The 21,122-nt window shown below is 40.4% G+C and overlaps 1 protein-coding gene across 2 annotated transcripts in view; it reads left to right on the plus strand.

Moving 5' to 3' along the window:
• Nucleotides 1–21,122, plus strand: part of sipa1l1 (signal-induced proliferation-associated 1 like 1) — a 61,873-nt gene that overhangs the window by 24,711 nt on the left and 16,040 nt on the right. For both annotated transcript variants that reach the window (XM_061704356.1, XM_061704357.1), the window contains exons 2-11: nucleotides 2,872–4,361; nucleotides 4,455–4,677; nucleotides 5,225–5,355; nucleotides 7,916–8,104; nucleotides 8,337–8,511; nucleotides 10,765–10,868; nucleotides 11,063–11,220; nucleotides 14,540–15,119; nucleotides 18,843–18,941; nucleotides 20,473–20,648. In XM_061704356.1, coding sequence (XP_061560340.1) covers nucleotides 2,979–4,361; nucleotides 4,455–4,677; nucleotides 5,225–5,355; nucleotides 7,916–8,104; nucleotides 8,337–8,511; nucleotides 10,765–10,868; nucleotides 11,063–11,220; nucleotides 14,540–15,119; nucleotides 18,843–18,941; nucleotides 20,473–20,648 — 3,218 coding nt within the window. In that variant the 5' untranslated portion in view covers nucleotides 2,872–2,978. The remainder of the gene's footprint in view (nucleotides 1–2,871; nucleotides 4,362–4,454; nucleotides 4,678–5,224; nucleotides 5,356–7,915; nucleotides 8,105–8,336; nucleotides 8,512–10,764; nucleotides 10,869–11,062; nucleotides 11,221–14,539; nucleotides 15,120–18,842; nucleotides 18,942–20,472; nucleotides 20,649–21,122) is intronic.

Below are 21,122 nucleotides of genomic sequence, written 5' to 3' on the forward strand. Positions count from 1 at the left end.
ATTTTAAATTCACTCAGAGCTACTTTTAAAACAGAACACATTACTTTTTATTCTCTTGTAGTAATTGGTATACCAACAAAAGACAGACATGTATATACATTTGGGATGCACAATTAATAGAATTTTAATTGTGATCGCGATTTTGGCTGACACGATTAAATGAGCTTGATCATTGGCGTATTTTTTACGTTACAAATACAGCCACTGGTGCATATGAAAAGTGCTTCAACATGAGGAATGCTTGTGATTAATAATCGTGATTACAATATTGATCAAAATAATCAGGATTATTATTTTGGCTGTAATCGTTCCATTAATACAGCCCTAAAATACGTATATACACATGAAACAAAGCGAGTCATAATTTGGCTTTTGATCCCAAAGTTCTCACAATCACCTACACTGGTATAATTTCTGTCAAAGTTTGCGTCATCTTGTCATAGCCATATTTGCACTATAGACATCTAGCGAGAAGGAGGTTTCTTAATGTCTTTGGGCTTCTTTTTGGCTCATTATAATGCGGATTGGGTCAGAGCCTGTCTCTCTTCTCGTTGGTAAATTGCACCGACAGTCTCTGAGATGAAGACAATACTTGGCTAGACTGAAATTGACTCACCAGCTACTGTGGGAATTTCTTATTAGTGAATCAGGTGTATGACTGTCAGAGGTTGAGCAGAATGAAAGAAATGCACTCGACACTCTGTGACACATTCTTGTTTATTGTTGTATCGGTCTTCGTTTGTTCGTTCATAATCCAAAATTGTCACTTCCCATTGTTTAGTTTCTGTGATGTGTGTTTATTTTACTGAATAACTGTTGTGATTCCAGGTAGTTTGTCACAAACTGCAAAAATAACCTGCCTTGCCTTGCAATAATCATGCTGGTGTACATTGAGCATTAAAATCAACTCTTTGCTGCAATAGTTGGCATTTGAACACACAGAATAAACACTGTATCTAGTAGATACTAACCACACAAACCTATCATTGTAATCTGATAATGTCAGGAAAAGACAGTCAAGTCGGAAATTGATCTTTGTAAAAAAAAAAAAAAAAAAAAAAAAGCACTCAACATAATTTATTAATTTTGCAAAGATTGTGTATTTGTTGTATGCTGAAATGCATGGCTGTAGACTAGAGGTGCAACAATGAATCAATTAATGCTGAATTCTACATACAAAATATTTTGATAAATGATTAACCTTTTAGAGACCACGTTCATCTTAAATGTCCAAATCGTATGAATTTTAGCCTCGCAACAATATGTAGTCCTCCATGAAAACAGACATCTAATAAGACATTTTAAATTAAACTGACATTTCACGTCGACTGATAAACACGAGATGATTTAAATATATTTGAAGTCTTTGGAATTCATATTATCTCCGGCTCTAACCCAGAAGGCTTATTTAGCATATCAAATGGTTCAACAACTCATCTCCCACTCAGGCACCATACGTTCACCAACACCTGGCAGAAAGTGGGAAGTACTTACGTTTGAGGTTTTAGCTCCCAGCTTCAAACACTGTTTGATGCTAAACCTCTGGAACTACACCCTTCTGAACAACTCTAAAGGAGAATTTGAGGAGGTACTTGTGCCTGATTCTGATATTGTAGACTGTCAATATACATTTGTTGCTTCTGGTGTTGGCTCAGTCAAATGTTTTTCTTTTCATTAGGAACCTGTGAAGTGTGTAAAAACTGCAGTCAAGTAAAAAAGCAAAGTACGTAAAGTTTAAAAAAAAAAATCGCTGAAAAGACTCCTGTACCTTTGTAGATATGATCGTAAGTAGTCATGTACAGTATATTAGCAAAAGTCTAGGTTCTGATAAAAAAATGTTAGTGCTGATTTTGGTTGTTGTTTTGGTTCTGTAGGCGTTCTCGGACTGTCAGCCAGTACCTTTTTGGATGTGCATTCTTTTGTGTGTGTTACAATACTTTTATGATATATGTCATATATTGTAGTCACATCTGTTTGTAATGTTTGATGACAGTTGGTTAGCTGCTTTATGCTTGTCACTGGTGAAGGTAGAATATTTACACGTGTTATGTTTTGCATTACTTCAGTGGTAGTAGTCTCAATGGGAAATGCAGTTTTTAAAGTCGACCAAATTAAAGTTCAGACGTAAATCCGTGGGTTGGGGTCAAACTTGAAAGTACCGCTTTATATACTTTCGCTACACAATGTAGTATAATTGTAATTTGAAAACCCAACCTTTTCTTCATGGGTGCCCATGGGGGGAAACTGTATTTTCATTGCAAGGTCTGTGGGAATACAGAATAAATTCACAGAAAGTTGTTAGTCAATATTTTATGACTGTGTTGTGTTGAAGAGAAGTAGACTAGTACACTCCTATTTTGTGAACAGGCATTCTCATTTAAGACCTTGTACTGTATAATGATATATTTTATAAAATAATATAATCTCTCTCTCTATCTATCTATCTATATATATATATATATATATATATATATATATATATATATATATACACACACACACACACACACACACACACACACATATACACATACACACACACTCGCCTGACTTTGGTGCAGGCAGCGTGGGTTCGGTTTCCACTCAGTGACGGTGTGAATGTGAGTGCGTATGGTTGTCCGTGCCTATATCTGCCCTGTGACTGACTGGCAAAGAGTTCAGAGTGTCGTCCGCCTTTCGCCCGAAGTCAGCTGGGGTAGGCCCTGCAACCCTAACCAGGATAACCGGTGTTGAAAATGAATGGATATTATATATAATGATTGATCAAATACACATTTTTTTCTAGCTTTTGAATGGCTGATTGTATCAAAGCCTTTTTAAAGAAACTAAAGGGTTTTCTTTCTCTTCTCTCCCTCTTTCTTTTTTTTCCAGAACCAAATGTATCTTTAAGGCCTCATCACTTCTGTGGACAATATGTTAAAGCCCATCTAACCTCAGTTGCTCCTCTACAGTCCCTTCCCCTTAACCCCATCGTCATAATGACCAGTCTCAAGCGTTCCCAGACAGAGCGTTCTGTTGGAGGCTCAGTGCCAGCTACTGATGAGTTCTATACTCGCCGTTTGCGTTTGCCCAATGGAGGGGCACCACCGCCCCGTAGTGAGAGCGCACACATTTCTTCCTCCTCCACCACTGGCACCAACCCCGGAGTCCCTAAGATGGGAGTTCGAGCTCGAGTGGCTGACTGGCCCCCTAGAAAAGACGGGGGAGGAGGAGGTGTATGGCATATCACAGTGGAAACAGACTCACCCAGCTCCACCACTACTAGCTCTTCTGGATCAGGAAGTGGAGATCGAGAAAGACTTGTGGGAAGCGGCGGTGGCGGTGGTAGTGGAGGGGGGGTCTCAGCCGTCACAGCCCACAGCAATTTGTCGGCCAAGCTGGGGCACCTAATTAGCCCCCAGGACTCGTCCATGCTCCGCAATATCCAGAACACACTGAAGAACAAGATGCAAATGAAGGGAAAGGACAACCGTTTTTTGTCGCCCGATGGCTATCTTGGGTCGCCTCGTAAGAGTATGAGACGCATCCGACAGCGGAGTAACAGTGATATAACAATTAGTGAACTGGACGTGGATGGTAATGAGGGCTGGTCTTTCTCCGGGTGGACTCCCATGCACCGAGAGTACGGCAGCACTTCATCCATAGATAAACATGGGGTCTCAGGGGAGAGTTTCTTTGACATGCTCAAAGGATATCAGTCTTCTGAGGCTCCTGATCAACGAAGTCCTGCACCAGAAAGGTTGACAGAGCTGCTTACTGTCGCACCTGTGAAACAAACTGCCCTGGATTTGCCCGATGGCTCCTTGGGACCAGCCAGGGGTAGTCCTGCCAGTCGTCTTAAAGAACGAGAGAAGCACTTGAAAAGAAGGTCAAAGTCTGAGACAGGCGGAGAGTCAATATTCCGTAAATTGCGCAGTGTGAAGGTGGAAGGTGACGCTTCAAGAGCTGGGTCAGATGCTGAGGATGGAGGAAAAGGAGATGAGAGTTTACCCCCTCCTAAACCTTGGATGTGCCAAAAAGGCTTTGCCCATTTTGATATCAACTCATTACTCTTTGACCTCAATGAGGCCATCCAAAGCCGGCAGTCAGGAGCCAAACGCAAGAACACCACTACGGGTGCCTCAGCTGCTGCTGCTGCTTCTGCTTCGGCCACATCATCCCTCTCCTCAAGTCAAAGTGTAGTGTATGTATCACCCTGTGGCTCACAAGAGGAGCTGAGCAAGGAGGGGATAGGAGGACATGGGGCCAACCCGGCCTTGGACCCAGGCGACGACAAGAGCAACGACCTTGTGCTCAGCTGCCCATGTTTCCGGAATGAGATTGGTGGAGAAGGTGAGAGAAACGTCGCTCCAGCTAAACAGGTAAGCTCGGTGCAAGTTTCTGATTATCTGAAAGATGTGTGTGACAATATGGTTGAGGGAGCTTCATACTGCTTTGTCTTTGACACTTTTTAGCAGGGCAGCATTGGCAGCGGTGGGAGCTCAAGCAATTCTACTGGTAGTCCAGAAGAAGGACCATTAGAGGCTACCCTCACAAGTCATTTTACCAATGCAGGTGTAGCAGTCCTGGAGGCCACAAAAGATGGCCCAAGTCAACATGCCGACCGGTCCAAAAGATATATCATGGAACATGTTGACCTCGGAGCCTATTACTATCGAAAGTACTTTTACCTCCGAGGTAAGCAAAATATCTTAACTTAGTTTAGCCTACATTTACATTATGATCCTGGCGGACACAGGAGCACCGCTTCAGGCCACTGTGGACAAAACGGGATGGTTATGGGGATGAGATGGGAAAACGTGACAGACCGTGATTGCTGTGGATGCGCAGTGAGATTTTTACAACTGTCAAAAACTTTGCCCCACGGTCACATTGCAAAAGAGAAACTAGTCGGCTGTAGTAAAATGGGGTGAACAAAACAGCTCGTTTTTTTTTGGCAATGTGAATACACTGCGCAGTGTATGCGAATAAAAGTCTCTTGCATGTGTTGGTACAAGAGATGATTAGTAAATTAGTTGTTGACAGAAAATGAATATTATCAAACATTTATTGAGCAGCAGTACGTTTGGTAATTATTTTTTGCCTCCTTTTTAAGAATAAAATATGCAAAGGCTTTCCTTTGTTTGTCTTCTTGCTCCACTTGTCTCTTACTCTTCTCAAGGTTCCATTTAATGTAAACCTTTTCTAAATCACTATTTATTTATGTTCCTCCCGTCTTCCCTAGAACACTGGAACTACCTCGGGTTGGACGAGAACTTAGGCCCTGTGGCAGTGAGTCTCAGGAGGGAGAAGCTGGAGGAACACAAGGAGCATGGTCAGCAGTACAACTACAGGGTCATTTTTAGAACGAGTGAGGTAAATGGCGACACCGGTAAAATGTGTACACTTTATTTTATTCTTCTCTAATCTATGGACCAATATGTACAATCTTTTGTTTAAAAGTATTTACCACACACAATATCTATGAGAGGCTAACATGAGTTTATCTGGCTGTGTGTCGAGAAACCTGCTGTCACCCTTGGGTTGTCTACCATGCATTCCTCAATACCCTAGATCCAAACGGTTTCTATTACCTGAGGCTACCTCATATTAATAGATGTTCCTATATGTTTGATAGCCGCGGCTTGCACCAAGAGATGATGCTCTCCTATAGACGAATACTAGATGCCAGAGATCTTGTCCCCATTCCCTGCGAACAACACCCACCTACCATTTTCCTCAGCCTTCATCTGTGAAGGACTGAGCTGTGCCATTTCACAGCTGAACAAGACAAAAATAGTGCCAAATGTATTTGTGTAGAAAAGGAGAAAGTCTTGCTTTCATTTTGAAGCTCGCTCTGACTAATAGCCTTACGAGTCTCCAGGGATGATGCATGATCCATGCATGCATGTTTTCTTCCATTTTCTTGTCTCTTGTTGCCTCCCTCTTGTCTCTCTTATTGCTATTTTCAGTACTGGGAGCTGGGTAGGTATAGATATAGTTGTGTCTGTGTGGGAGTGAGTAGAATGCATCAGTGTTGAAGAGAGATGGCCCCTGTGTCCAATGAGGTGAAGTATTGTCCTCACCCTAGTTAGTGCTTCTCCTGTTAACTCAGGGTAGGGGGTATTGGCACTAATATAGGACCTGTAGGGGGAAAAGAAATATCAAAATGGACAAAGACACATCACAAAGTTACAAAATGTTTTTCTGCTTTAGTTATTGTTTTGGGGGATTGTTTTGCAAGCTTTCTGTTCAAGTGTAATATATCCAAAGTAGTGCTGGCCAGTGCAAATAAAAAGAGGCATTGATAACAGGCAAATGTGATAATTGTAACTATAGCAAAGCATGCTGGGAAACACTCATACTCCAATTCCCTAACACGCCACATATTTTTTTTAATGCCACTAGGTGAAGTGCCAATGACACACAGTTTGGCCCGTGACCTGAAGTGTGCTTTTAGTTTTGGCCTTCTGTGCAATTGAGTTTGACAACCCTGAGTCCTAAAAGAACTAGATGTCTAATCATTGATCATCAAAAATCAGATTTCGTCGGATAAAACCAACATTGTTCAATACTGACAGAATTACCGTAAATTGGTCGCACCCATGTATAATACGCACCCCCAAAGTTGATCTCAAAATTCTGGAAAACCCTCCTACCTATGTAGAATGCATTTTTACAATGCATGATTTTCCTTCTACCCATATGATCAACACATGAAGTATCTGTATTTTGTTAGTTTTTTTTCAAATAATTATTCTGAAGTTAAGCACTTCATTTGAACACGTAATCCTTTTTTTAATTTACTTGCTCTTATTTTGAAATTCACAGCCCTACTTTTATTTAGTAAATTAGAAAACACACAGTTGTGCTCCATATGTTTGATACCCAGGCAGAATTTGTAAGATGGGTACAATTCTTTAAAGAAAACATGAAGGACCAGACGAAACATTTAATTTTATTTTAATGGTATTCAAATTAAACGGTCAAGCATTTCAGAAAAGCATTATCATTAAACAAAACACAACCATAAAGAAATGAATGATGGTTGTTGGTCAGTCATCAGTCAAAAACAAAACAAAACAATATTTCACAAATTCTGCCAGGGTATGTAAACTTATGTGCACAACTGTACTTTTTTTTATAACCACTAGGTGGCGGTGGCCTTTTGGCATGAAAGTGTACAGCTTTTTCATAACCACTAGATGGCGGCAGACATTTACAAAATGTGAAACGTTTTTCCATTTGCCCCTATACCTATGTATAATGCGCACTATTGACTTTTGACAATTTACTGGGGGGAAAAATGCACATTATACACGAGAAATTACGGTAACGCTAGAAACTTATTTGAAAGGGGCTGCTTTTGTACAGCGTCGTTCAAGCCTTTTACGCCCAATGACATACACGCATTCATGCACATTGAAAAACTGTGGACATAGACGAGGCTCCAGTGTCTTGCTCAAGGAAATGTCAATAGGTTAATTTTCGAATCTCCTGAGCTTGGGTGTACATCTCTAAATTAATAAAAAGTAAAAATAGAATCAGGGAAGAAGTCCCTTTAGTATATATACCATAGCAAAGCCTTCCTATACATTTTTGAAATTTTAGGTTGCCAACTTTGTTGAAAACTTTGGTTCAATAGAACCAAAGTTCATAAACGCACGATTTGATAACTGGCACATGACAAGATTCTGGATTGTGTCAGTGTCCAATTCCAGTTTTTCTTAAAGGTGTGCCTTTAAGAAGAACTGGAACTGTAGACAGGCACTACAGAATTTTGGTTCCCCAGTAGGGTGGAACCTTTTTTTATTTATTAGATATTTTTTTTTAAATCTGCCACATTTGTCTATATAATGTACTTGTGAATAATTGTAATCTTGGTTCTAAAATAGGATTTTCTTTGTTTTTTTTTCCTTCCCGATTTGTTGTCTAGTTAAACACCCTGCGTGGTTCCATCTTAGAGGATGCAGTACCTTCCACATCGAAACATGGTTTGGCAAGAGGCCTGCCCCTCAAAGAGGTGCTTGAGTACCTGGTGCCAGAGCTGAATGTTCACTGCCTGCGCCTGGCACTCAACACTCCCAAGGTCACTGAGCAATTGATGAAGCTGGATGAGCAGGGGGTAAGGACAAATACCACTGCCTTTGCGTTCTTTTCATGCCTCAGTACATTTCAAATAATTACCCTAACTCTGTTCATGGATGAACTTCCTCACATATTGGCAGTCAATGATGATGCTATCATTTCAAGTCGAAGCCTGAAAATGTCATGTCGACACATTTAATTTTCTCGTAAATGCCACCTTAATCGCTGCAGCATGATGCAAGATGTGTATTGTATTCTTCACGACACAGCTGAGTTTCCAGCGGAAAGTGGGAGTGATGTACTGCATGGCAGGCCAGAGCAGTGAAGAAGAAATGTATAACAACGAATCAGCTGGTCCAGCACTGGAAGAGTTTCTCCATCTTCTTGGGGAGAGGGTTCGACTCAAAGGCTTTTCCAAGTACCGGGCCCAGCTGGATGCCAAAAGTATGTACCTATAATGCAAAAATCCACTTTCACACTGCATTCCTGGTAAATTGAAGTGGTGTAACAGTAGTGGCGTGATTGATTCACTAGTCTCTTTCAGATACCCATTTGTGACAAAATTAGCAGCGATATTTATTCAGCGATATTCATCCAACTTGCGGTGTTTATTCTTCTCTTCCCATGTTGGTCATCTCTTAACATTCTAGTTTAAGTTGATTCTTTTTCTTAGAATACATGTCACCAAAATCCAAGGAAAAAGACTTTGAGGGCTTAAACTCTGTGTATCTTTAGATACACGTTTCCTGAAAAGTTTGGTCCAAATATGAACTGCACAATCTCAAATTCATGGTTCCACTGTATAGAATTGATATTTTTCATTCCAGTCATTGGGTTACAAGCTCTGTGATCTGCTGGCGACAAGTCTAGGGTGTACCCCGCCTCTCGCCAAAGTTGGGAGAGGCTCTGGCTCACCAGCGACCATAATAACTTGGGGAAAAAAATGGATCGATGGTGTTACAAGTACAATATAGAATATTCACACTTTGTCAATTTCCCATGAAAACAAATACAGTATCTGAAACATAGAATCCGCATAAATAATCAAAGTTATCAATGAGTAGGTCCTATAATTTTAAACATTTTAGACAAAAGTATGGTTCTCAATATAGATGCCACGCTCAAGGTGTGGGAATACGTTCAAACACTGCTATCCACTCGTACTCAGAGAGCATTTCTCTCCTAAAAATAAGTACGTCATCAATAATTGGTGTTGTTCACGACACACATCTGCCATGTTGCTGTACCTGGATGAATAAGTGGTCCTCTGACTGGGTGCAGAGTGCACTTCAAAGACACAACAACAACTATGTTTATCGCTAACATGGTGTTTTCTCTGGAAAATAGCACTTTTTGCCTGAGATATAATGATATATGTTAGCTTTTGACTTTTCACCCCTCCCCTGAACATTTTATGTCAGTCACCAGACATTGCTCTCCGTTCAATTTGCTATTTTGTTAAAGCCATAGCGTCTTATACGAGTGAGCCCCTTTAACATCCTTTTCCAGCTTACTGTCCTGTGTGTAAGGTGGGATGGGGGATTGAGGTCTGTCTTATGACGTATTAACAGAGTGAGAATGCCGCCCGTATAGAAGGGGCCGCAACCAGAGTGTGAATTGTAACACACGAGAGACGCACAGCCCACACATTAATGTTGAACGTAATTGTCACTGTCCTAGATACTCGTACTTACATCGCCACGCATCTTGTCTGAATTTACAAAGCTGCAAAGGATGTGTGAACTTGCACTATGGAGACGTACGTAAATGTCCTGCTTGGATAAGATGTTTGTAAAGGGACAGGCATATAAACGCTGGCTCTTCTATCACATCTCTGATGCACCAATTTGCCGGCAAGGGAGTTTAAAAGGGTCTACATATAGACCGCAGAATTGTTGCAGCAAATGTCCACACCTTTTTTTTTTTTTTTTTGCCAGGCTGATTTATCCCCCTCGCCCCTTCTTTCTGCAATTTAGGCCGGATTTATACTGTATGATTCAAGTGACGGTTGCTAATTTTTGCTCTCAAGTGGCACAATTCAGGTATGCATTTTGGCAGCAAAAAACTAAAGAAAACGCAGGAAGTCGGATATCCTCAAATTAGTCAGACGTCCTCTAAATGTGAATAAAAATCTATTGACTATGTCACAATGGAACTTCAGTATAAACAGACGGATCGGCTCATTAAAATACAACCATCTGCGCGTGCGGGTTGTTTCATGTGTTCCTAAATGCGTACACAGTTGCACAGTTGGATTAGGCATTAAATCGGAATTGGCCACTTAGACCATCAGTGTAAATCCGGTTTTATACAGACTAGCAACTTGAAACAAGGGAGAAAAGTGCCTGCCAAGGGGCTTCGTCTCCTTCAGAGCAGCAAGCAACCTGCACCCTAGTATATGAAATACAACCATACAAGTCAAACTCTATTTAAGAACTTTATGACTATAATGTTGCCTGAACAGGCAGCGGTGGTTATTGGCATTTGGTGGCCACTTAATAGCATTTTCATGGTTCATCATCACTATTGTTATATTACCAGAATAAATTGCTTCAAAGAAAATGCAATTCAACTAACTTTTAGATTTTGTAATTAATTGAACAAGTTCTGTAATAGCTTTTACTTGTCTAATTTGCCATTGGTATTACCGTTTAGTGAAGAACGATAGGCAATTTCACAGTCGATTGTTTCTTTCAGCTGACTCAACTGGCACTCACTCTTTGTATACGACTCACAAGGATTACGAGATCATGTTCCACGTGTCAACCATGCTTCCCTATACGCCCAACAATAAACAGCAAGTAAGTGTGCCTTTCTGGTACCTTGGTGTTTTATTTCCTCCACATCATAGCCACAAATTAAGACCAGTGTTGTTTGGGATTTATTCAATACATTTGTGAGGGTGGTTAATACAATTGTCTCGCAGATTTAATCATTGCTCATCATGTTCAGGTCAATAATTGTTTTTTCCACTCTTGTTCTTGAACATATCCAGTTGCTGCGGAAGCGCCACATTGGGAATGACATCGTCACCATTGTATTCCAGGAACCTGGAGCGCTCCCCTTCACCCCCAAAAACATCCGTTCACACTTCCAACATGTCTTTGTGGTTGTCCGGGCACACAACCCTTGTTCAGATAATACCTCTTACAGGTGAGATTATCTGAATCAACATATAATGGACCTACACTAGGTTAATGAGTGTGTGACTACGTTATGGAAAAATGACTGGGGAAAAAATGCCCATAACCACGGATATAAACAAGAACTACGCTAAAAGTCCAACTACAGTATATTATTTACACCTATTGGATGGTTTGACTTTTTTCATCACTGCTGAAACAATATTGTTCCCATATGAGAAGGTTCTGCCTCTGTAGTTTAATAATTTCATCACAGCAAGCCTGTGAGGTCTCACTACACATTGTTATATCCCCACATTGACAAAGATGTGGAATATGAAATGGAATGTGCCAGCCTGGAGTCATTTTTAAGACAATGAACGTCCTGCCCTTCTTCCGTTTCTGCCTTGAAGGGCATAATATTCTCTGGTTATTCCTTTTTTATGTCTGATTATCTATTTTTATCTCATAGGCCTCCTTTGACCATCTTTTAATGGGTGTTTTAATTGCAGTCTGAGCACATTGTGTTAGGTCTTAATTGTACCACATGGGGCTACTTGGTTACTTAGCAACAACACACTCGTACGCATGAATGAAGAGGCTGTAGCAAGTCAGCGAATGCTGAGTGAATACTGTTCACACGAGCCTTCTGTTATCTGCCAATGATGGGAATTGAATTGCCTGAAGGGAAGATGTAACCTCTTTGGGATGATGAAACAAGTTTTAAGCATAGCTAAGCATGCACACACACTCGTACAGATGCACACGAAGCCTTTCTTGCGCTGCACATATGCGAGTCTCCTACTGCAATTGGGATTGACATGTTCTCTCTTTTGCCCTGGCGCAGTAGGCAGCAGATTGGGGCTATTGCAAGTGTGCAGCTGCCCACACGCTACAAATGTATAAGACCGAAAATCACTGTACCCACAGGAGTGCGGACTCTGTGATCTGGTTCTGGCAAGCCTCCCTTCTCAGAGACCTTGCAGTTGCCTCGCAAGCGTGGCAATTTGCGCTGCTGCAGTCTTGTCCTTCTTTCTGACTGTCAGCCTTCAAGTTAATGTTCATGCTCGCCATTCTTCTCATTATGGCTTTCACAGCACACTTTCCCTCCCCTTCAATGTCCAGCATGAGTCACAGGTCTTCGGTTGACTGACTCACAGGTGTTTTGAGGACAAGCGCTTTTAGAGCTTCAGTTCAGTGTATTGTGTGATAGTTGTAATGATGAGGAGGAATAACCATAAAGGGCACATTTTGTATGTAGCGACTGTGCAGCCTGCTTGCAACCACTTGGCTGTCCCACTTCAATGTGCCCTATGTGATTCATTTATCATGTGGTTGTGTTTTATACGAAAACGTGGCCACTGCCACTTTGCAGTAAGGCTGTTAGAGAAGTGTTCAATTCAAGCAACAAAGAATACTTTTACTCCACGTGATAATAAATGCAGCACCTCGATGGTATGTTTTTGCCTCTATGAGGCTGGAATGATCTTTACCTTGACATCTGGTGCACCCATGAGTTGCAGTAGGATGCCATTACAACAGCACCCAACCCACACAAAACTGGCTTGATGTCTAAAGCTGAAATTTACTGTGAGGTTTCAAAAGAAAATATTTTTTCATGCAGAGTAAAACCTAAAAATTCCAACATTAACCTGAAAATAATTAGGGATTGGCGGGGAAAAACACTGGTGTGAAAAGAATGTGAATTGGTTACAAATAAAATCCCAAGGCCACTATATGCGCAGGTCTGTTCTAGTCCTTGATGACGGTATATTTTTAGGCAACATTCCAAGACTATCCAGTTCCATGTTTACTCCTCTCTGATTCACTATCTGCTATCTACATGAGTCCTTGCTAACCTCTTGTCTGTCAAAATGTAGGAAATGAGCTGTTTTATGTATAATTGAATGCCACAGTTTTCTCCGGTGAGAACAGGTTGTCTCAGGGGTTTATTTAGAAACATGTGGGCGACTTATTAGCTATAGTTGCTTATTAGACAAAGTGATTCATGATGTCAACATGTGTGCCGACAAATGTCAGCAGGGAAGTGTGTGTGTGTGTGTGTGTGTGGGATGACTGCTTCAAAGTCGAACGTGTGTCACCTGGCAATTACCTGTGAGCGACTATGTAATAGCACCATTTTGGTCTCAAAGAGATTGAGGTAATGAATGACTTTTGGATACTGTGTGATTCCTTTGTCATTTCGAAAGCAAATTCCAGGATTCCTAGTTGTTTGCTTAAATCAGATGTGCGCTTTGGTACATTCGGCTGTCTATTTTGTTTCCTGCTTCATTTTTCCTCTCACTCTAGATATTCTCTGACCATGGGTTGTAGATTTGGAAGCGCTGAGCGTCTCCGTTCATTCTTCTCTCCTTCCTCCCAACGGCTGCTCAACTGAGTTCCTGACATACCAGACAGGAAAAACATCCTGAGACGGCAATTTGAAGGGCCTCTTAGTGAGAGTTTATGGCAAGCAGTTATAACAGGGCCTAAATTCAGTCAAACTTCAAACGTCAAATAGATAATGGATATGGTTTCTTTTTTTCCTCACATTTATATATAAATGGGATCCTGATTGCATACATTGGAAGTATAATTACATTCCAATGGGAGAACTGGGGGACTATAGTACATTGGATTAATGGTTTACTGTTAACACTGCAGAGATTTTTTTATTTTTTTTTGGAACAAGTTTAATTTGGATCACACTAAAACTTTGTGTGCACTGTTGGTTAATCGCAACATGAGACAAAAATGGTGAATGAGCTTGCATTTCTAAGTTTTTTTGGACCATATCTTGGCTGGCTAATAAAAATCATATAGTATATCTCAAAATTTTGCGAGACTTCAACATTTGAGGGGGAAAATGCATTTTATTGAACAGCGTAAATATACCGACCAGCTACAGGATTATGACCACTTGTACAATATGATAATATCCAACACAAGAATCTTGTGTAATGGGCTGATATTAGATACGGTGCTCATTCTGATGTCGTGTAGTTCTATAACACTGCAGACGAGAACTAAATTAATAAACTTGTTCATTAATACCTTTGAATAGTGTTAAACCAAAATTGTCCATTGCTTTTCCATGGGCAATCTCTTTGATGCAGCTCTTTTGTTTACTTTTATTGAATTGTTCATGTGGCATCTTCAATGTTGTGGCTGGTCCTGTATTTAGAGCTAATCAGAGAACCATGGAGGAAAGTTAAAGTTATTCAAAATATAGAAATAAGTACTAAAATTGAGACTATTTCAGTTCATTGACTCAACATCTAATACAAGCAACAGGTTGATACCATTAAGGTAATTCTCTACCTTATGTTCTCTTTCCCCGGCCTATATAGTGTGGCAGTCACCCGTTCTAAAGACATGCCTTCATTTGGACCACCTATCCCGGAGGGCGTGACCTTCCCTAAGTCCTCTGTGTTCCGGGACTTCCTTCTTGCCAAGGTCATCAATGCAGAGAACGCTGCCCACAAGTCTCACAAGTTTCGCGCCATGGCCACACGAACACGCCAAGAGTACCTGCGCGACCTGGCCGAGCGGCACACCACTAGCACGCCCATCGACCCGTCTGGTAAATTCCCCTTTATCTCACTGGCCCACAAAAAGAAGGAGAAGAGCCGACCGTATGCGGGAGCTGAGATGCGCAGCCTTGGGGCGATTACATGGCTCGTCCATGCAGAAGATCCAGGGACTGGAGGAGAGATAGATGCCGTTCTCGCTATCTCCAATGATTTCCTCCTACTGTTGGACCACGATGCTAAAGCTGTGGTCTTCAACTGTGCTACCAAAGATGTGATTGGCTGGACGCTGAGCAGCCCGGCATCTTTACGGATTTTCTACGAGCGGGGAGAAAGTGTGTCGCTAAGGAGTATCAGTAATAACACAGAAGATTTCAAAGAGGTGCTCAAGCGTCTGGAGGTGAGATCTTACATTATTGTGAAAATCTCTCAAATGCTCATTGTTTGTACTCTGCTTGGTTCAAAAATTTGAAATAACAATCCTAATTTCATGCACGCTGCAGCGTGTTCTTACACACATTTTGTGGGATATGTTGCAAAAATTGCTGCATGAGCTCCCCATCTCACACAATGCACTACTGTACATTGAATGCTAGGTCCTGTGGCAACATGCTGCTGACTACCAGACAGAAAACACTATATTTTGCCTCCGAAAAGCCCTTCTCAAAAGTCACATTTGCATCGCAGTTTGACTACTTTCCTATTTTGCCTTTCCGCAACTAGATGCCCTGCAATCCAATGATTGCTGGACAGAATTGTCCCAGAATTTCAGATTTTCTCAAACAAAGCTCATCATCTTTATTATACAACCACATTCCAATAAGAAAGCAGACAAAATGTTGCATGTCTCCCAGTGCTACGCTATTTATATAGCTGGAGCAGCTATCACTACACAGAGTGCACACACCCCATTGTGGAAGCGCAAGCCAGGTCAAGGTTGACTGCTCTCAACAGTATTGTGGTGCGCTGAACTGAACTGAACTGTACTCCTGGATGGAAGTCTGGTTAAAAGAAGTGGTAGTAAAATGTCTTCTGATTCATTGCTTTGCACACAATAAACTAAACTGGTATTCAAAATCATTACTTACAAGAATAATGTAGTTTGTCTGTACTAGAGATGAGCGTTGCGATCGGTTGATTGATCATTAAGAATTCCGTCAGTTGTCTGCTATTAATTTTTGTGTCTCGAATTAATTGAGACAAACTGGAGCGCACAATTTGGCTGTAACCAACAGAGATGTTTTTGAATCGCACAACTAATTTGCTATCTTAAGAAGAAAATATGATGTCAGCTATGGGAAGTTGAGCTACGTACATCTACGATGTTTAGCCAATGCGTTCCCATGAAGAAATCTGATTTATCAAAAACTGGCAACCATTTGTATGTATGGATAACAAATCAGCACCCTGGTTTGCATGGATACTTGTATTCCGATTATAATCTTGTTAGAAGCCCAAACTGAATAAAAACGCTCCATATAAAGACCTCAGTCGGAATAAAAAGGCGTAATCTGAATGGAATTTCACCTGGTTTCACCGGGGTGGAACAGTCCTCCAAAATCGTGTATACTGTTCATTCGGAATAGCCAGGCTACGTCCTGTCTGTGGATGCTCTATCTTGACGTAACTGCACATTTACGCAGTTGTAAAGATGCCGCTTTCCGATCAGAACAATGGAATGGAAATCTTAATTGTCTTGTCACTTGTTTTTAATCAAGCTGTTGCTTTTTTAAAAGTGTAAAAACAATCCCAGTTACTGTGCTAAAAATACAACTGACCTCCATCTTGATAAATCACGTCATGTTTACACACTGACGTAAGATACCTAGATGTCACACATTTGTAAATCGGCTGTTCCGAATACATGTAAACAGTTGACCACAATTAGAATGAAAAAAAGTCTGCATGTAAACCCGGCTCATGGCTTCCATTCATGTTGTTTGTGGCCCATTCATACAAAGCTTTTTCTACTACTGCTACTGTTTTTTGTTTTGTTTTTTTTCCCTCTCTCCTTCGACCTGATTTTGTCTCCCCATGGCACTGGCCGTCTTGTCTCACTGGCCTATTGAGGGAGTTTCATAAACACCTCTGGACAGTATGCTCTTGATGACTCGTACACCTACACAAAAAAGAGAAGCCATTCTAGCTTTTCAGAAGCTGTTGCCATGGAAACTGGTTGGGGAAAAAGTGTTGTCTTCTATAATTCCCAATGCTTTAGAACAAATGAATTTCCCTATCGTCTTACTACCCACACATGCGCACATGTATAGTGGTATTTGATTTAGTACTAACAAGTGTATCGCTTTTATGTCACATTTTATGCATTTGCTGTTCATCTTGAATCATTTAGGCTGCCCTGGAGCAAAAGGAAGGGTAGGGAAGTGGCCGTGGGCCACCCACTCTTTGGAAGCTTTATTCTCGTTTATTTTTCTTCAGAGGTTTGACAGAATTACAGCATGCAATATTAACTGAATGTTGATAAGAATTAGTTTGGATACAGTCAATAGATATAATGATCATGGTGCACTGTTGTGGTGCAGTTTAGCTACTATTGTGCTTTTAATGTGTTACAATTAGACAAGGTCTGTACCAGTATTAAATAATCCAGCGTGATAAAGCAAAGGGAGGATGATTTCAGAAATGTGCAGTGAACATTAACCTTCGGCTATCATTGACCACTATCAATAATTTATTAAGGCCAAATTGTGTAATGTGAAATAACGCAATGTGTAACTATTGATGTGTAGAACTGAATGAGCGCGGAGAGGGAAATGGATGCTGGGGGATGGATTTTCTTGCATGCAAGCACCAACCGGAGTGGGGGCGGTCAAAAGAAAGTACACGTGTGGGTGAGCCAGACAAAGGATAACAAATAACACCCAGCTCACACCGAAATCGAAGTGCTGAGCTGTGATGAGATCAAATGAAGAGTGATGTGCTTTATCTCTGAAGGTGATAAATAGGAGTGCACATCTACATAACAAATGAAGTAACAGTAAACGGTAAACTTGACATTAGTAGAACAGTGTGTCACCATCAGGGTCTGAATTCAGTTTAAGGGTTCAATTTCCTGAAAATTTATTCCGAGGTCTGGAACATCATAATGTACCAGATGTATTAGAATTCAGTCAAAAACATTTTGTTGTTAATAACTGACTGTCAAATACAGTACAACAGACTAAAAATAAACTGGTATGCCAAAAATATTATAAATATTGTTATTGCCGACACCAAGTTTGCAAAAAGGCTCATTTTCAGAAATCAACAAAATGTGCATATCGAAGAATGTGTAGACACAAGACGCCAGTCTTCCACACATTTCTGATGGCTTTTTTTCACAGCTCTTTTTATAGGACCAGACTCTAATTTCTGCAGGCATTTTCTTTTTCGAGAGCAGATAACACCTACGGGAATCCTTAAGAATTGAGGCTACTATTACGGTTATAAAAATAAATGTAGGAAGTTTTCACACTGGTTATGCAGCAGTAAAAGCATGCAGAAAACTACGTCTTTGCAGTGCTCCCATTATTAAGGTTACTTCTCCTGATATAGGATTTGAATGCAACATAAATGCTTGTATCTAGTGGAAAATATGTTTTTTGTGTGGGTTGTAACTCATCTTCGTCATGTTTTGGGTGTGTGTTTCACAGGATTTGTCACTAAAGTTGCAATGTTCAAAAGCAAATCCACCAAAGCCCTGGCCAGAGTAATCACATCGCTTGACACAAACTGGAATCCAGTACTAACATTTAGATTTTTAGCAAATTAGTGAGCACTCAATTGCACGCACAGCTAATCACAGTACTGCTTTAAGTGTTAAAATATTTTTTCTGCAAGCTTAGGGGGGCATTGTGGGTATTTGAAGAAGCGTAGCTACTTTACAGCTTATCGTTACGCTGCCTGAATGGCAGAGGTTGCAAAAACAGCTTTTTTTTGCGACAACATGAAAGAGACAAACATTCCAGGTTCGTGGCTGCTGTCATCCGCTATTTGTGTGTTACACTACATGCACATGCATGCATTTCTTTCCTCAATGGTCAACCTACTTTTTCCCTTTTGACTATTTTGCTCAATTAGTTTTGTCTCAACAATCTATTCATCTCTTTACCGCCCTTGTGACCAGTTCCTGACAAAAGGCTGTGAGACATCTGAAATGACACTCCGTCGAAATGGCCTTGGACAGCTCGGCTTCCATGTAAACTACGAAGGCATCGTTGCTGAGGTATTTTTTTTCTCTCATCCATCCATCCATCCATTTTCTATACCGATTGTCATCAGTAGGTTCGCTGGTGAGCAGGACCATATCCCAGCTGACTTTGGGTGAGAGGCGGCTACACACTGGACTGGTCACCAGTCAGTTGCAGGGCATAAAAAGAAAATTAACTATTAACTCTTACATTCACACCTATGGAAAATTTAGAGTCTTCAATTAACCTATTGTGCATATCCCGTAATTTCCCGTGTATAATGCTCACCCATGTATAATACACACCCTCAAAGTTGACCAAAATTCTGGCAAACCCTGCTCCCTATGTATAATGCAATTTTACAATGCATGATTTTCCTTCTACCCATATGATCAAAACATGAAGTAATATCTGTATTTTGTTCGTTTTTTCAAAGAATTATTCTGAAGTTAAGCACTTCATTTGAACATGTAATACTTTATTTTTATTTACTTACTCTTCTTTGAAATTCACAGCCCTACTTTTTAGTAAATGAGAAAACACACAGTTGTGCTCATATGTTTGATTACCCGGGGATAATTTGTTAGATGGGTACAATTCTTTAAAGAAACCATGAAGGGCAAGGCGAAACACATTTAGTTTTATTTTAATGGGATTCAAATTCAACTGTCAAGCATTTCAGAAAAGCATTATCATCAAACAAAACATAACCATAAAGAAATGAATGATGGTTGTTGTTCAGTCATCACTTATATTTAAAAAATAAAATAAAATAAATATTTCACAAATTCTGCCAGGGTATGTAAACTTATGAGCAGAACTGTACATATTGTGCAGTCATATGTGTGTACCCCTGTCAAATTGGAATGGAAGTGTAGGCTACACCCTTTTCATAGCCGCTAGGTGGCGCTGGGATATTAGAATGACAGTGTACACCTTTCTCATAACCTCCAGGCGGCGGGGGAATATTGAAATGAACGTGTACTGCTTTTTCATTACCTCGTTTTTTTTTTTTCATTTTCCCCTATACCTATGAATAATGTGCACCAGTGATTTAAAAAAAATAAAATAAAAATAAATTGTAAAATTTTTTGGGGGGGGAAATGTGCATTATACATGAAAAATTACGGTAATTGTTTTTGGAAAGTTCACACTGCAGGGCCTGAGCTGAGAGCAAACCATGTGAGGCAGATGTATTGACCACTTAACCACTGGGCAGTCCATATCACTGCCCCTGCTACTTAAATGAACTTATATATTTGGATTCCAATTTTTTTTCTCTTATCCTTGCTGGGTTTGTTGTCAGTATGGCAAGCTGCAAAACCATGTTGTGGAGGGTGTGTGTCAGCTCATCTGTGGTTTAGTTTTGCACATATTCTATTTTACTCATACCAAGACAGTAATTCATTTAATTACTGTTGCTTTGCCTATGTTTTTCCACATTTCTGAACAACCTTGAACTTACAAGGATCCTAAGCAGTCGTAATATTGTACATTTTCACCATTTTCTTTAAAAGTGAAAATCGAGGTGGGATAACAATGACACTTTGACTCTTTGTGCGTAAGGTGGAGCCGTACGGCTACGCGTGGCAGGCAGGACTTCGCCAGGGAAGTCGCTTGGTAGAAATCTGCAAAGTTGCAGTCGCGACACTGACTCACGAGCAAATGATTGACCTGCTGCGCACCTCGGTGACCGTGCGTGTTTCCATCATCCCACCGCACGATGATGCCACGCCGCGCAGGTAGGTGTGAAAGGGGTTCTTTTATATTTCAACTGAAATGTCAAGTGAATTAGTTTGGGAGCAATTTCCTGGGTGGACTGTTCGCATATACTACCAGTCAAAAGTTTGGACACAGTTTATCACTCAATAGCTCTAGAAAATGTGTCTAAATGTTTGACTGGTAGTGTATATGTGGTAAATAAGATAACACAAACCAAGAGTTTAATAGCCAGTCTAGTTATGAAAAGACGCCTCATATAAGGTTAACATGGGTCAGAAGATTTGCAGTTGAAATAGATAGGTATATACAGTATTTAAATAATTGATATTTTCTTTTTGTTTGTATTTTAGTAGCCGTACTTGAGATATCAGCTTTGGCACAGAAATTCTAACAATTTCTTCAATTGTGTAATAACATGTTTTGCTCTTATACAGTATTCAGTGTCATTCAAAAGACAGTTAACAATTTCATTTGAGCCCAGCTTATCATTAAAA

Source organism: Phycodurus eques, chromosome 18 (genome assembly GCF_024500275.1).
Source record: "Phycodurus eques isolate BA_2022a chromosome 18, UOR_Pequ_1.1, whole genome shotgun sequence".
Taxonomy (NCBI): domain Eukaryota; kingdom Metazoa; phylum Chordata; class Actinopteri; order Syngnathiformes; family Syngnathidae; genus Phycodurus; species Phycodurus eques.